General features: G+C 45.9%; 1 protein-coding gene across 4 annotated transcripts in view; it reads right to left on the bottom strand.

The window, feature by feature from the left end:
- SH3YL1 (SH3 and SYLF domain containing 1) overlaps positions 1–17,870 on the bottom strand; it is a 126,151-nt gene that overhangs the window by 37,532 nt on the left and 70,749 nt on the right. For all 4 annotated transcript variants that reach the window (XM_056564068.1, XM_056564065.1, XM_056564066.1 and 1 more), the window contains 2 exons: positions 7,792–7,852; positions 5,815–5,871 (listed from right to left, as the gene is read on the bottom strand). In XM_056564068.1, the coding sequence (XP_056420043.1) occupies positions 5,815–5,871; positions 7,792–7,852 (118 nt within the window). The remainder of the gene's footprint in view (positions 1–5,814; positions 5,872–7,791; positions 7,853–17,870) is intronic.

Raw genomic sequence — 17,870 nt, forward strand, 5'->3', positions numbered from 1 at the left:
CTCAAGCGACTTTATTTCTCCATTCACAATCCAGTCTCATTCATAAATGAAAATGTCTGTGAACATGTTATGTATGGGATAATGGGATAATCCCCACAAAGGATTCCCTCATAAGCACCAGGCTGAAAATATTTTGGGTGCATTTGCTGCTTTGTATTTTGTAGATGGTGATGTAACACATAGGAAGGGACGACCAGATGGATTTAACATATTTACGTGATTTATAAATACAGCGGCTGAGATGTAGAAAAGACTGGGAAATCATTCAGCTCAGGATTATTGCCATAACAAGTGATTTACGGGGGATGCCTTTTAGAGGTCTATTCTGCGTGTGGCTACGGCTTATATAAAGTATGGGTCTATTATCCCCCATGTCTACGGCCTGCCGTGAATCAACTGTGATGTGCCCACGTACCAGTCCAGGTGCCACCAATCTATACTATACAATCCCACTATGGTAATCGTATCATATATTATATATATATATATATATATATATATATATATATATATATTGGAACAGATATGACATGTTACTGTACGGTTTGCGACTTAGAAGCATTTGCAGAAAAAGTTCCTTTGGCCTATTTTTATGTCTCTGTTTAGCATTTATATGCCGGAAAAAGTTTTGATGTATACATATAACACACATGAAGAAAGATGTAGAATGCCATCTGTCACCCATAGACTATTATGGTATCATTAAAGGGTTACTCCGCTCCCCAGCATCTGGAACTCAATGTTCCGAACTCTGGGTGTGGGCTTCCATGTTCACGCCCGCCCCCTCATGACGTCACCCGCCCCGCCCCCTTAATTGAAAGTCTGTGGGAAGGGGGCTGACTCCCATAGACTTCCATTGAGGGGGCGGGGCATGACGTCACAAGGGAGCGGGCATAAAAATACGGAAGCCCGCACCCAACGTTCGGAACATTGAGTTCCGGACGCTGGGGAGCGGAGTAACCCTTTCACAGACACATTTTGTTACAGGGTTTTAAATATGGAAAAGCGTAGCTCAATCTTATTCTACAACCCACTAGACACATTTCGCATGTACAGCAGGTAAATTAAGTATTGAACACGTCACCATTTTTCTCACTAAATATATTTCCAAAAGGTGCCTTTAAAGGTGAAATTTTCCCCAGATGTTGGTAACAACCCAAGCAATCCATACATACAAAGAAACCAAAGCAAATAAGCTCACAAATGAAAGGAGTAGTCCAGTAGTGAACAAGTGGTGAACAACTTATCCCCTATCCTAAGGATAGGGAATAAGTTGCAAATCTCCTGTACGGGGCCTCGACAGCCCGCACGAAGGGGGCGTGTCGACCCCCGTACGAAGCGGCAGCCGACACGCCCCCTCAATACAACTCTATGGCAGAGCCGAAGTGCTGCCTTCGGCAATCTCCGGCTATGCCATAGCGATGTATTGAGGGGGGGTGTCAGCCGCTGCTTCGTGCGGGGGTCGACACCCGCTATCTGGCTGGAGAGCCTGGCCCCCGTACAGAGAGATCGCAGGGGGCCCCAGCGGTCGGACCCCCTGCGATCTCAAACTTATCCCCTATCCTTAGGATAGGGGATACGTTTTTCACCACTGGACTACCCCTTTAAGTTAACTTACGTGTAATAATGTGAAATGACACAGGTAAAAAGTATTGAACACATAAAGAAAGGGAGGTGTAAAAAGGCATGGAAAGCCAAGACAACAGCTGAAATCTATCAGTAATTACAAAGCAACCTAGACCATTGTCAGTACAAATTAATGTCGGCCGGTTCAGTCCCAACTGATGGCTACAAAAGAAAGGTCTCATTGCCGAGGTGCCACACAAGACACATCTCATGATGGGTAAAAGCAAAGAGCTGTCTCGAGACCATCACAACCTAATTGTTGTAAAACATAACATTAGTGTTGGTTACAGGCGCATTTCTATGCTTCTGAATGTTCCAGTGATGTTGGGGCCATAATACAGAATTGGAAAGAATCATTTTCACCATAAGTTTGCCTCGATCAGGTGCTCCTCACAAGAGAGTGAGAAGAAGAATCAGAAGAGATGTCCAAGAGCCAAGAGCATTTGTGGAAAGCTTCAAAAACACCTGGAATTGGCTGGTAGTGTTGTTTCTAAGAAACAGTATTTAGTGATAAACATGGAGAGGCATTCAATGCTTATTTTACCTTCTGTACATGGTTAAGTTTAGCATGTTTTGGATTTACTGTAGTGTATTTGGGAGGGGGTGATACTCTAGGTACTGCTTAAAACAAAACAAACAAAAAAACTAAAAAACTCATTAAACACATGAATTTTCTTCTACAGACATAACACACTCGAGACGTTCCCTTGACTAGACCTCCTGGTTTTAGTCTACATGTGAATGATGCCTATACCAAGACAGTCTTCTCACTTAAAGGAGTACTCCGCCCCTAGACATCTTATCCCCGCTCCAAAGGATAGGGGGTAAGATGTCTGATCGCGATAAGATGTCTGATCGGGTCCGAACCGTATGACTGGCAATGCGGAACGGAGGCTTGTTATGTCACGTCCACGCCCCCTCAATGCAAGTCTATGGGAGGGGGCGTGACGGCTGTCACGCCCCCTCCCATAGACTTGCATTGAGGGGGCGTGGACGTGACGAGCGGGGCTTGGCTGTGACGTCACAAGCCTACGCCGCTGAACCCGACGCTCTAAAGGAATGCCGGGTGCAGCAGGGAGATCGTGGGGATCCCCAGTGGCGGGACCCTCACGATCAGACATGTCTAGGGCCCGAGTACCCCTTTAAGCTTTGTATAATTCTATTTTGATGATTGACTTATTCCAGAAGTGCACCTACTGTGTGACTGCTAACAATCCTATGGAACGTGACTATAGAAGATTTTGCAATAGCAAATATTAGTAAAAAAAAATTAAGTAAGTAATAATTTAAAGGATTCAACCATAAAACTTTACACTGCTGTTTGCATTTACCCTATAGTTTTTTTTAAATAGATTGATCTCATACCTTCAAAGTAGCACTCCAGGAAATGTTTATGTTTTCTGCTTATACAATGCAGCATAGGCTTTTATTAGAGAATAATGTAGAGGTTCTTGGGTATGCCTTGTGCTTACCTGTTGTAGTTGATGTGGCAGGCATGAGATTTCAGCCACACTCATTGCACACAGAATCACAGAAAATATTTCTTAATGCTGCCTAGATTTTTTTTAAGACTATTTTCTTTGCAGAGAGAGGGTGTGGAGCCTAGTGACCTCACTACCAGGCCAGGCCCCAGCAGCTGAGATTCACAAGTGGGTTTGAGTCAGTTCATGTGCAGTATTGATGTGACCTATAATCACAAATGCAGTGTTTTATGAAGATTTGAAGTTGCTGTTTTTGCGGTGATTTTTCATAATTGATGTTTAAATTATGTATTTTTGATTCCGAATTGTACAATTGTAGCAAAATAATGTAATTCTCCTTCAGTTTGGAAAATCACATAAAAAAAAAAAAAACACGGCAAAAACAAGAAGAGTGAACACACCCTAAGGGGAAGTGTATAACTACTTTGTATCCTGATCCCACAGAGATAGCAGTATACAGATATAGCGTGAGGGGAGGTATATAACTACTATATATCCTGAACCCATAGTGATAGCAGCAGCAGTATACAGATAGAACTGGAATAGGAGGTATATAACTAATATATATATTCTGATCTCATAGAGATAGCAGCAGTAGTATAAACATAGAGCTGGGGGGTGTATAACTACAATACAGTCATAGTCGTAAATGTTGGCACCCCTGAAATTTTTCAAAAAAAATAAGTATTTTTCACAGAAAAGGATTGCAGTAACACATGTTTTGCTATACACATGTTTATTCCCTTTGTGTGTGTTGGAACTAAACCAAAAAAGAAGCAAAAAAGATAATTGGACATAATGTCACCAAACTCCAAAAATGGTCTGGACAAAATTACTGGCACCCTTAACTAAATATTTGGTTGCACACCCTTTGGAAAAAATAACTGAAATCAGTATCTTCCTATAACCATCATTAAGCTTCTTACACCTCTCAGCCGGAATGTTGGACCACTCTTCCTTTATGAATTGCTCCAGGTCTCTCTTATTGGAAGACGCCTTTTCCCAACAGCAATTTTAAGATCTATCCTCAGGTGTTCAATGGGATTTAGATCTGGACTCATTGTTGCCACTTCAGAACTCTCCAGTGCTTTGTTGCCATCCATTTCTGGGTGCTTTTTGACGTATGTTTGGGGTCATTGTCCTGCTGGAAGACCCAAGATCTCGGATGCAAACCCAGCTTTCTGACACTGGGCTGTACAGTGCGACCCAAAATCCGTTGGTAATCCTCAGATTTCATGATGTCTTGTACACATTCAAGGCACCCAGTGCCAGAGGCAGCAAAACAACCCCAAAACATCATTGACCCTCCACCATATTTCACCGTAGGTACGGTGTTCTTTTCTTTGTAGGCCTCATTCCATTTTCACTAAACAGTAGAATGATTTGCTTTACCAAAAAGATCTATCTTGGTCTCATCTGTCCACAAGACGTTTTCCCAGAAGGATTTTGGCTTAATAAAGTTCATTTTGCAAAATGCAGTTTTGTTTTTTATGTCTCTGTGTCAGCAGTGGGTTCCTCCTGGGTCTCCTGCCATAGCGTTTCATTTCATTAAAATGTTGACAGATAGTTTGTGCTGACACTGATGTTCCCTGAGCCTGCAGGACAGCTTGAATATCTTTGGAACTTGTTTGGGGCTGCTTATCCACCATCTGAACTATCCTGCATTGACACCATTCATCAATTTTTCTCTTCCGTCCACGCACAGGGAGATTAGCTACAGTGCCATGGGTTGCACATTTCTTGATATTGTAGCGCACTGTGGACAAAGGCAAATCTAGATCTCTGGAGATGGACTTGAGAACCTAAATTGTGGAAAAATAGCAACAATCTCAAGGTTACAAGTCCTTAAACAGTTCTCTTCTCCTCTTTCTGTTGTCTATGCTTAGTGTGGCACACACAGACACACAATGCAAAGACTAAGTGAACTTCTCTCCTTTTTATCTGCTTTCAGGTGTGATTTTTCTATTGCCCACACCTGTTACTTGCCCCAGGTGAGTTTAAATGAGCATCACATGCTTGAAACAATCTTATTTTTCCACAATTTTGAAAGGGTGCCAATCATTTTGTCCAGCCCATTTTTTGGAGTTTGGTGTGACATTATGTCCAATTTGCTTTTTCCCCTCCTTTTTGGTTTAGTTCCAATACCCACAAAGGGAACAAACAGGTATATAGCAAAACATGTGTTACTGCAATCCTTTTCTAGAAAGATTTCAGGAGTGCCAACATTTACGGAAATTACTGTATATCCTGATCCCATAGAGATAGCAGCAGCAGTATACAGATAGAGCTGGGAGGAGAGGTGTATAACTACTATATATATCCTGATCCCATGATTTTCGGTGGGTCAGACTGGTGATCACTTGACCCAGTTACAGTAATGAAACGAACGGCCTTGTATAACTTGTATTTTATTGATTATTCATTTCTGGGCTTAAGAGTCCAGTGGGAGGTTCCACTCACCGCTATCTCTGTATGTACACCCTTATAAGGAAGGCTGCAAATCACTATGTAGGACCGCTCATTGGACTACTAAGCACAGAAAGTAATAATTAATATGTTAAACTGAATCCTTTCCCAAAAACACTTTACATAAATCTGATCAGCTCCCTTAGCTGTATAACATGACATCCGCAGATCAGACACCAAGTGCAAAGTGAGCCTTTTAAAAAAAATATATTTAAACAGAATTCGGCATGCCCCTACTCACGTTCATTCATATTAAAACTAGAGAGGTCGGGGTAACTTCTTTGTGTAGGTCTTGAAGCTAAAAAAATAAAAAAAATAAACAATGCTGCATTACAATGGATACAGAGACAGAGTTCTTGACAAATACAAAAGTTTAAAAATGTAACTGTATGGAAATGACAAAAATAACAAACAAACAAAAATATCCATTTTATACAAATATGGTGCTCGCAACCATGAATGCGGCAGTACTGTGTGTTGTTAGCGTATTGTAACCCGTTCCTATCCTAGGAGGTGAGCGGCGATGCACACAGTACTATATGCCTTGCAGCTCATGCCAATAGAGGAACAGGGAGTCCTGGGAGAAATAGGAGTCTCTGCTACTGTATATACATTCCCTGGTGCCATTATAATGTACAGTGAGAAAGATCATCTGCCCCAAATATATATACAGGGATCCCGGAGATCTCCTTACTAGTTCTGCATTTTTTAAGCTCAATTTCTAGAAATGTTATACCTCCAGCATAGGCCTCTTTCACAGTATGAAATAGTTCCGTTTAGGAACTTCCGTCACAATATCGGGAAAACCTGCCGTTACAAAACCCCTGACGGCCGTGACTAAATCGCATTGCAGCCTATGGGGTTTTGTAACTGCCCGTTTGCACCCGTATATGCCCGTAATTCATAACGGGCGTGATACATGCATGCAGTAATTGTTCTGCCACGATGTCCCGTCACTGTATCACGTGCGTAATACGGGCATATACGGGTGCAAACGGGCAGTTACAAAACCCCATAGGCTGCAATGCGATTTAGTCACGGCCGTCAGGGGTTTTGTAACGGCAGGTTTTCCCGATATTGTGACGGAAGTTCCTAAACGGAACTATTTCATAGTGTGAAAGAGGCCTTAAAGGGGTACTCCACTGCTCACCGTTTGAACTGTTCCGAACGCTGTAGCCGGCGCCGGGAGTGTGTCTGGAAACACTGGTAGTATTTAAAGGGGTACTCCGCTGCTCAACGTTTTGAACAAACTGTTCCAAATGCTGGAGCCGGTGTTGGGAGCGTGTGAGGTCATAGCCCCGCCCCCTCATGATGTCACGCCCCCTCAATGCAAGTCTATGGGAGGACAGTGCTCCCTGCTGACATCTCTGTCCATTTTAAGAACTTTCCAGAGTAGGAGAAAATCCCCATAGCAAACATATGCTGCTCTGGACAGTTCCTAAAATGGACAGAGATGTCAGCAGAGAGCACTGTGCTTGTGATGTCAGCAGAGAGCTCTGTGTTCCAAAAAGAAAAGAATTCCTTCTGTAGTATTCAGCAGCTAATAAGTATTGGAAGTATTAAGATTTTTTAATAGAAGTAATTTACAAATCTGTTTAAACTTTCTGGCACCAGTTGATTTAAAGAAAAAAAAAAAAAAAAAGTTTTCCTCCAGAGTACCCCTTTAATTCTGAGAATTCACTTGTGAAACATGGGAACGATTGAAGCAATTAAAGGGGTACTCTGTGGAAATAAAACATATCCCCTATCCACAGACTAGGGTCTGACCGCTGGGGGTACCCCCGCGATCTCCTGTACAGGGGGCGGTTACTCACCCATCCTAGGTGCGCTCCAGCCCCCATGCTCAGAAACCGGCATAAAAAGTTTTTTTTTTCAGAAATAGAAAATCAGAGATAAATTATTTTAAAAACAGCACCACCCCTGTTCTCAGGTTGTGTATGGTATTACAACTTGGCTCCATTCAATTCAATGGGACTGAGCTGCAATACCACACATAACCTGAGGACAGGTGTGGTGCAGTTTTTTGTTAATAAATCAGCTCTGTTTTTCTAGTCCTGAATAACTCATTTGAGTGACAGCCCGGTCAGTAAATAATCGGGCCCCATTGGTCAGACCCCTCGTAATCAGAAACGTATCCCCTATCCTTTGGTTAGGGGATAAGTTTAATATCCCCGGAATACCCCTTTAACCCCATGACGTACCCTGAACCGGTCCTTACCTTCTGTGCCATTTCCGGTCCGGTGAGACTGCAGTCTATTCGATTTCACTACCATCTCTTTCTATGAAAATAAGAAGACATCGCACCACATGTTACTTCTACATTTACACTACAAGGTCTGTAGAGATTCATTGCAAACTGTTATTTGCTTTGATCTTGTGTTTTACTTCTCATTTACTTCCCCAATTGTAAAGCGCTGAGGATTATGTAGATTACAATTATTACATAAAACATTTACCTTAAAGAAACTAAGACTTAAAATTACTGTCTTAAAGGGGTACTCCGGTGGAAAACATTTTTTTTCTTTTTAAATCAACTGGTGGCAGAAAGTTTTACTTCTATTAAAAATTCTTAATCCTTCCACTTATCAGCGGCTGTATACTACAGAGGAAATTCTTTTCTTTTTGAATTTATTTTCGGTCTGACCACAGTGCTCTCTGCTGACACCGCTGTCCATGTCAGGAACTGTCCAGAGTAGGAGCAAATCCCCATAGCAAAACTATCCTGCTCTGGACAGTTCCTGAGACAGGCAGAGGTGTCAGCAGAGAGCACTGTGGTCAGACTGGAAAGAAATTCAAAAAGAAAAGAACTTCCTCTGTAGTATACAGCAGCTGATAAATACTGGAAGGATTATGATTTTTTTTTTTTTTTTATAGAAGTAAATTTACAAATCTGTTTAACATCTGACACCAGTTGATTTAAAAAAAAAAAAAAAAAAAAAAAGAGTTTTCCCCCCGATGCAATTAAACTAGAGTTTACAAGAGAGTTTACAAGAGTCACGCCCCCTCCCATAGACTTGTATTGAGGGGACAGGTAGTGATGTCACACGGGGGCGGAGTCGTGAGGTCACAGACTTCCCTTCAGGTGGTCGGGACCCAAACCCTCCAGCGCTTCCGGAGCAGAAGCAGGTGGGAGCCGCATGCTATATGGCGGGGATCCCCAGCGGCGGGACCCCCGTGATCAGACATCTTATCCCCTATCCTTTGGATAGGGGCTAAGATGTCTAGGGGTGGAGTACCCCTTTAAATATTTATGACACCGATGGAGCAGAGTATATGGATGGGTGATAAATTCAAGATAGATGAAGCTGACCTCTGGGACCAACACCCAATTGCTTGAACAGGAGACCCCGGTTCAATTTCCCCTCCTGGCTGCTAGACTGCAGCTTGGAGGAGTTTGAATAAAAATATACAAACTAGTCTGTAAAAAAGATGTGTAAAAAGATATCATTGACCCGGTAAGGGTGCGTTCACACGGCCATCTGTCCCCGTTTTTTTTTTATCCCTGTATCAGTTCCGTTCTTTCAGGCTGTAAATAGATTAAAAACAGATAAAAAAAATCCCATTCCTTTCAATGGGATTTTTTTACAATTCGTTTACATCCGTTTGTACCCGTCTGCACTCATTTAGTTTTTTTTGACAGAAGAAAAAACAGCACATGCAGTATTTTTTCTTCCATCAAAAAAACTGAATAAAAACTGGATACAGCAATTTTAACATTGAAGTCTATGGAAAACGGATGAGCCTTTAATTTCATTCATTTGCATCCATTTTTTCAATCGTTTTTTTTTTATCCATTTTTACTTCTGAGCATGCTCAGAACTTAAAAAAAAAATGTGTTTTGTTTATTAACTGAACAATAACGGATCCAAACGGAAAACATCCATGTGCATTCATTATTGTCCATTTTTTTTAAAGGGGTACTTCGGTGAAAACCTTTTTTCTTTTAAATCAACTGGTGGCAGAAAGTTAAACATATTTGTAAATTACTTCTATTACAAAATCTTAATCCTTCCTGTACTTATTAGCTGCTGAATACTACAGAGGAAATTCTTTTCTTTTTGGAATGCTCTCTGATGACATCACAAGCACAGTTCTCTCTGCTGACGTTATTATAATAATAATGTTTTATTTATTGTTGTCCTTAGTGGGATTTGAACCCAAGTCCCCAGCACTGCATGGCAGCAGTGCTAACCATTGAGCCACCATGCTGCCCTTAGCATACACCTGCTATGCATGGTTGCTAAAATGGACAGAGATGTCAGCAGAGAGCACTGTGCTCGTGATATCATCAGTGTTCCAAAAAGAAAGGAATTTCCTCTGTTCCTCTGAGAGAGAGTTCTGCCAACCTAATGTGTGGGGGAACATGCTGCCTACCTAATGTGGGGGGGAACTATACTGCCAACCTAATGTGGGGGGAACTATACTGCCTACCTAATGTGGGGGGAACTATACTGCCTACCTAATGTGGGGGGAACTATACTGCCTACCTAATGTGGGGGGAACTATACTGCCTACCTAATGTGGGGGGAACTATACTGCCTACCTAATGTGGGGGGAACTATACTGCCTACCTAATGTGGGGGGAACTATACTGCCTACCTAATGTGGGGGAACATGCTGCCAACTAATGTGGGGGAACATGCTGCCACCTAATGTGGGGGGAACTATTAGGTACTGTACATTGCGGTAGGATGGGTAGTCTTATATGGCGAGTATATCCCAAACTCTACATTTTAACTGTAAAAGTTGGGGGTCGTCTTATACACTCAGTCGTCTTATATGCCGGCATATATGGTATGTGGGGGGGGGAGGAGGGGTCCTACAGATACAACCGGCCCTTTGAGGGTGACCAAACTGCTGATGCGGCCCCCGATGAATTTGAGTTTGACACCCCTGCCCTACTACATCTGTACCAATGATCAGCAGAATGTTCTTAAAGGGGTGCTCCGCTGTCCCAGCGTTCGGAACATTTTGTTCCGAACACTTGGAGCGGGTGGCGGGGGTCGTGATGTCACGGCCACACCGCTCCTGACGTCACACCACACCCCCTCAATTCAAGTCTATGGGAGGGGGCGTGGCATCCACCACGCCCCCTCACATAGACTTGCATTGAGGGGGTGTGGGGTGACGCCATGAGGGGGCGTGGCCGTGATGAACGCAGGGTGCTGCACAGAGATCGCGGGGGACCCCTGTGATCAGACATCTTATCCCCTATCCTTTAGATAGGGTATAAGATGTCTAGGGGAGGAGTACCCCTTTTAAGCTTCTAGAATTTCTTGATCTTACGTCATCAGTTAAAAGATACCAATCAGATATCTCTCTGATCAGCCCCCTTTTTCGGTATGCTGGGTGCAGCACGTGGCTCTTGGACTGTATTGATAGAATCTCCCTCTGCACAGACTGTTTACTCTGCTTATCTGCTCACACTAGGAGGCGTCACTGAGCTGGTTCCCACACAAACATCAAAGACTCTTATCCTAAGTTTGCATCTTATTCCTTCCTGATAAGCTTTTCTACAGACTGTACAATTGGATGAAGTAGTCAGGCAAAAATTATATGAACATACAATATAAACAATGTTCGATCATTGAGAAAACGACTCTTAAAGAGTAGCTGCCACCATCTTTTTTTTTTCTGTCCCTGCCTATTGCCCATCTATCCCTAACCCCCTCCCTGCATAAATTTTTTTTAAACTATATTAAAAATGCCTTTTTGTCTGCCTGGTAGTGTGCACACAACCAGGCAGACTTCCACAGCAGGCACAACGTCACTGATGCCTGTTGGGGGGGGGAGACTTCCGCCCTTAGTTCACCTATACAGTGTGCCTCAAGCTGTTTCACCACTACAACTCCCAGCTTACCCTGACATCTACTGGCTGTCAGGGCATGCTGGGAGTTGTAGTGGTGAAACAACTGGAGGCACCCTGTGTTGAAAACAATAACTGTTAGCGCCGTGGCGCTACCCCGAACCCCGCTCCCCCCTCTGTTGAAATCTATAGTTTTGTAAGGGCCCCGACCCCGCTCCCCCCAGCCATACCAGAGTGCAGAGCAGCAGGAGACTGGGTCAGCGGGTGAAGCCAGGGAGCCAATGCGCTCTCAGTGCTCGCTCCAGCCTGTCTGATTGACAGGCAGGGAGCGAGCGCAGGCTGAATGAATTAGGACCGATTGCCCGGCCGGCATTGGTCCGAATTCAAGCATGACGTCACGCCAGCATGCAGTCGGCCACTAGGAGGGAGACCCCTAGTGGCCGGTTTTCAACATTAAAATAAAACTATTTTAATGAGAATTTTTTTTAATAGATTTATATTAGAGATATGTTGTAGTACATACGTACTACAACATATCAAATAAAATGTTTGGTGACAGTGCCCATTTAAGCTGGTTACACACATAAGATGGTTGTTGTGTGGTGGCACCTATCTCCATCCATCTCTCAGCCAAGCATTCAAGTTACATAGAAACATAGAAGGTGTCTGCAAATAAGAACCATTTTGCCCATCTAGTCTGCACAGTATTCTGAATACTAGGAATAGTCCCTGGCCCTGCCTTATATGAAGGATAGCCTTACACCTATCCTTATCTTATATGAATGATAGTCTTATGCCTATCCCTATCTTATATGAAGGATAGCCTTATGCCTATCCCTATCTTATATGAAGGATAGCCTTATACCTATCCCTATCTTATATGAAGGATAGCCTTATACCTATCCCTATCTTATTTGAAGAATAGCCTTATACCTATCTTATATGAAGGATAGCTTTAAACCTATCCCTATCTTATATGAAGGATAGCCTTATACCTATCCCATGCATGCTTAAACTCCTTCACTGTATTTGCAGCGACCACTTCTGCAGGAAGGCTATTCCAAGCATCCACTACTCTCTCTAGCCTTCTCTTTAACCCCTTAAGGACCCTTGACGTACGCGTACGTCATGACACCCTGGTACTTAAGGACCCATGACGTACGCGTAAGTCATGGACAATTCAGGTCCCCGCCGGGCGGGGATCGGACCGGGATGCCTGCTGAAATCATTCAGCAGGCATCCCGTGCAAACGCCCAGGGGGGGGGGTCATTAGACCGCCCCATGTCGGCGATCGCAAAAAAACGCAAGCAAATTCACACTTGTGAATCAATGCGATTCCGGTGATGCGGGTCACTGGTGACCCTCTGACCCGGAGATACAAGGTGATCGGGGGTGTAGGATACACCCCCGATCACCTCCTGTATCTATGGGGAGGTGGCGATTTCGTCACCCCCCCAGGATCGCTGCTATTGGCTGGACGATCGTCCAGCCAATAGCAGCCAGCAGGGGAGGGGTTAACCGCATCCTCCTGCAGCTCCCGCGGCTGGCTGGGTTCAGTCAGTGGTCAGAGCTGCTGGAGGAAGACCGGGACCCCCCCTCTGCTGAGATTGGAGCCTCCACAGAAGGAAAGAAGCCCCCCATAGATCAGGGAAAGAATACAGCCCAGGGAAAGGTAGGGCAAAAAGTAAAATAAAAGTTAAAAAGAGTTAAAAAAAATTCCCCCCCCCCCCCGACCCCCTAATAGGTCCCCAAGGGTCCGCCGCAATTTTTCAGCGGGGTTCAGGGCACTGCATTTGGCCCCCCATTTTTTTTTTGGCCGCAGCGTTTCCCCCCCCCATACAGTTTATAGTTACACCAATCACACACAGTACATACTCCCCACCCCCCCCAACCCCCAACACAAGGGTAGACTCATCTTCCGCCAGTATATTCCCTCAAAGCGGGTGCGATATGGCGTGAAGCTCTATAAACTTTGTGAGAGTACCTCCGGGTACACTTACAAGTTTAGAGTGTATGAGGGACGAGATTCCCGTATTGAACCCTCAGATTGTTCCCCCACTCTGGGTGTTAGCGGGAAACTCGTTTGGGAGCTTGTGCACCCATTGCTGGATAAGGGTTACCACGTGTACGTGGACAACTTTTATACCAGCATCCCTCTCTTCACATCCCTTGCCGCCAGATCGACGTCCGCTTGTGGGACCGTGCGGAAAAACCAGAGTGGCCTCCCTCTAAATTTTGTTAAGACACCTATTCCCAAGGGTGAGTCCCGTGCCCTTGCCCATGAAAACCTGTTGTTGGTCAAGTATAAGGATAAGAGGGATGTCCTTATGCTGACTACTATTCATGGCAATGGCAGCTCACCTGTCCCTGTGCGAGGTACCACAACAACAGTCCTCAAGCCCGATTGTATTCTGGACTACAATCGGTATATGGGGGGAGTTGATCTTTCTGATCAAGTCCTCAAGCCATACATGGCCATGCGCAAAACACGGGTATGGTACAAAAAAGTTGCGGTCTACATGGTACAGGTTGCCATGTACAACGCTTTTGTACTGTCCCAGCATGCTGGCAACACAGGGACATTCCTCCAGTTCCAAGAAGAAGTCCTAAAGGTCCTGATCTTTGGCGACCGGGAAAGAGCAGGCCGGACTTCCCAAGGAACTGGAGTAATAGGTGCCAGGATCGTCCCAGGCCAACACTTTCCAGGTGAAGTCCCCCACACTGGAAAGAAGGGACGATCCCAGAAAAGATGCAGAGTGTGTTACAAGAGGGGGATACGGAAGGACACCACCACTCAATGTGACACTTGCCCCGATCATCCGGGCCTCTGCATTAAGGACTGCTTCAGGGAGTATCAAACTTCCATGGAGTACAAAATTTTCCCTTCTCATTTTAATTTTCCATAATTTGACCCCAATGTACCAAGTCCAGAGTACATTCCAAGGTTTAACCCCATAAAACCACTAAATTGCCCAAAATAATGTTTCATCTGAAAAAAAAAAAAAAAACTGCAAAGACCTCTGGGGGTATTTTTTTCTCTGGGTCATGGGTCACTGAGTCACTATCATCGGGGACTTTATGTTGCCTCAAATGTGCAGCGCTCTCTCTCTCCACCTGAGCGGGGTGCGCATTTGAGGCAACAGGTTAGGGACGGCCACACACATCACATTCCCAGAATGATAATTCAGAGCATAGGGTTTGGGGTGGGCATATTTTTTAGTTTTGGCTATCCTCTGGGTCATCATCCTGGGAACATAATTTATAATTTTATGTCCCACTGTACCCCACTTTAGTTATTTAGTGTACCCCAGTTATTTACCCCATGTAATGCCCCTTGAGGGGGGGGGGTCCCACTGTTCTGGCTCCATAGGAGAAAGCCAAAGCTCAAGGACCCTGACTGATCTCCGGCACCTCTGAGACCGGTGTGCATGCTGTTTACGCCAAGATATGAGGTATGTCCTTACTCTTAAGAAATGTATTTACACATTTACAATGAAATTTTCTCCTTTTACCACTTGTGAAAATGAAAAATTTGGGGTAACCCCAGCATTTTAGTGTAAAAAATCAAATTTTTCATTTTCACATCCCAATTCATGAATATTTATCAAACACCTGTGCGGTGTTAAGGCTCACTGTACCCCTTGTTACGTTCCTTGAGGGGTGTAGTTTCTAAAATAGTATGCCATGTGTTTTTTTTTTTTTTTGCTGTCCTGGCACCATAGGGGCTTCCTAAATGCGACATGTCTCCCCCCCCCCCCCCCCATTTCAGCAAAATTTGCAAATGTGACTCCTTCTCTTCTGAGCATTGTAGTGCGCCCGCAGTGCACTTGACGTCCACACATGGGGTCTTTCCATACTCAGAAAAGATGGGGTTACACATTTTGGAGGGCATTTCTCTTATTACCCCTTGTAAAAATTTAAAATTTTGGGAAAAAACAGCATTTTAGTGGAAAATAAGAATTTTACGTCTCTAGTGTGAATTCTACGTGTTATACAATGTGATATTACATCGGACCCAATCGACCATTGGTTCATCTCACAGACTTGGATTGTTATATTCTATACTGTTATGTCTTTACACATGACAATTCATGTTCTATACATTGTTGTTACGCCGAGCGCTCCGGGTCCCCGTTCCTCCCCGGAGCGCTCGCCTCATCCTCGTTGCTGCAGCGCCCCGGTCAGATCCACTGACCGGGTGCGCTGCGGTACCGCCTCCAGCCGGGATGCGATTCGCGATGCGGGTGGCGCCCGCTCGCGATGCGCACCCCGGCTCCCGTACCTGACTCGCTCTCCGTCGGTCCTGTCCCGGCGCGCGCGGCCCCGCTCCCTAGGGCGCGCGCGCGCCGGGTCTCTGCGATTTAAAGGGCCAGTGCACCAATGATGGTGCCTGGTCCAATCTTCCCAATTACCTTGATTAGTTTCCACCTGTGCACTCCCTACTTATACCTCACTTCCCCTGCACTCCCTTGCCGGATCTTGTTGCCCTTGTGCCTAGTGAAAGCGTTCCCTTGTTTGTTCCTAGCCCGTGTTCCTGACCTCCTGCCGTTGCCCCTGACTACGATCCTTGCTGCCTGCCCCGACCTTCTGCTACGTCCGACCTTGCTTCTGTCTACTCCCTTGTACCGCGCCTATCTTCAGCAGTCAGAGAGGTTGAGCCGTTGCTAGTGGAGACGACCTGGTCACTACCGCCGCAGCAAGACCATCCCGCTTTGCGGCGGGCTCTGGTGAAAACCAGTAGTGACTTAGAACCGGTCCACTAGCACGGTCCTCGCCAATCCCTCTCTGGCACAGAGGATCCACCTCCTACCAGCCGGGATCGTGACTGTAGATCCGGCCATGGATCCCGCTGAAGTTCCTCTGCCAGTTGTCGCCGACCTCCCCACACTGGTCGCCCAGCAAGCCCGACAGATTGCCCAACGAAATCACCAGCTGGCTTACTTGACCACCGTGACACTGCAACTTCAGTCACAGATACAGCAGCTTCAGTCACAATTTCAGTCACAGCTACAGCTGCAACAACCATCTCCTCCGCCGGCTCCTGCAACTCCTCCGCAGCAACCGGCCGCTCCTAACCCCTGCTTGTCCCTGCCGGACAAATTTGATGAGGACTCTAGACTCTGCCATGGTCTCCTTTCTGGAAAGGCCTTGTCTGGGGCCACACCGCTCTGGGACCGCAATGATCCTGCCACAGCCACAGTCCAGTCCTTCTTCGCTGAGGTCCGTGGTGTCTTCGAGGAGCCTGCCCGAGCTTCTTCTGCCGAGACTGCCCTGCTGAACCTGGCCCAGGGTGTTTCTTCCGTTGGCGAGTACGCCATTCAGTTCCGTGCTCTTGCTTCCGAGTTGTCCTGGAATAGTGAGGCTCTCTGCGCGACCTTTAAAAAAGGCCTATCCAGCAACATTAAAGATGTTCTGGCCGCACGAGAAACTCCTGCTAACCTACATGAACTCATTCATCTTGCCACTCGCATTGACATGCGTTTTTCCGGATGGCGTCTGGAGCTCCGCCTGGATATGGACTTTGTTCGCACGAGGCGTTTTTTCTCCCCGGCTCCTCTTTCCTCTGGTCCTCTGCAATCCGTTCCTGTGCCTCCCGCCGTGGAGGCTATGCAAGTTGACCGGTCTCGCTTGACACCTCAAGAGAGGACACAACGCCGCATGGAGAATCTTTGCCTGTACTATGCCGGTACCGAACACTTCCTGAAGGATTGTCCTATCCGTCCTCCCCGCCTGGAAAGACGTACGCTGACTCCGCACAAAGGTGACACAGTTCTTGATGTCAACTCTGCTTCTCCACGCCTTACTGTGCCTGTGCGGATATCTGCCTCTACCTTCTCCTTCTCTACTATGGCCTTCTTGGATTCCGGATCTGCAGGAAATTTTTTTTTGGCCTCTCTTATCAACAGGTTCAACATCCCTGTGACCAGTCTCGCCAGACCCCTCTACATCAATTGTGTTAACAATGAAAGATTGGACTGTGCCGTGCGTTACCGCACGGAACCCCTCCTAATGTGCATCGGACCTCATCACGAAAGAATTGTGTTTTTGATCCTCAGGTTCTTTGGACCCAAGAAGAGGGGGAGACCCAAGGGGGGGGGTACTGTTACGCCGAGCGCTCCGGGTCCCCGTTCCTCCCCGGAGCGCTCGCCTCATCCTCGTTGCTGCAGCGCCCCGGTCAGATCCACTGATCGGGTGCGCTGCGGTACCGCCTCCAGCCGGGATGCGATTCGCGATGCGGGTGGCGCCCGCTCGCGATGCGCACCCCGGCTCCCGTACCTGACTCGCTCTCCGTCGGTCCTGTCCCGGCGCGCGCGGCCCCGCTCCCTAGGGCGCGCGCGCGCCGGGTCTCTGCGATTTAAAGGGCCAGTGCACCAATGATGGTGCCTGGTCCAATCTTCCCAATTACCTTGATTAGTTTCCACCTGTGCACTCCCTACTTATACCTCACTTCCCCTGCACTCCCTTGCCGGATCTTGTTGCCCTTGTGCCTA

Source organism: Hyla sarda, chromosome 3, assembly GCF_029499605.1.
Source record: "Hyla sarda isolate aHylSar1 chromosome 3, aHylSar1.hap1, whole genome shotgun sequence".
NCBI classification, from domain to species: Eukaryota; Metazoa; Chordata; class Amphibia; order Anura; family Hylidae; genus Hyla; species Hyla sarda.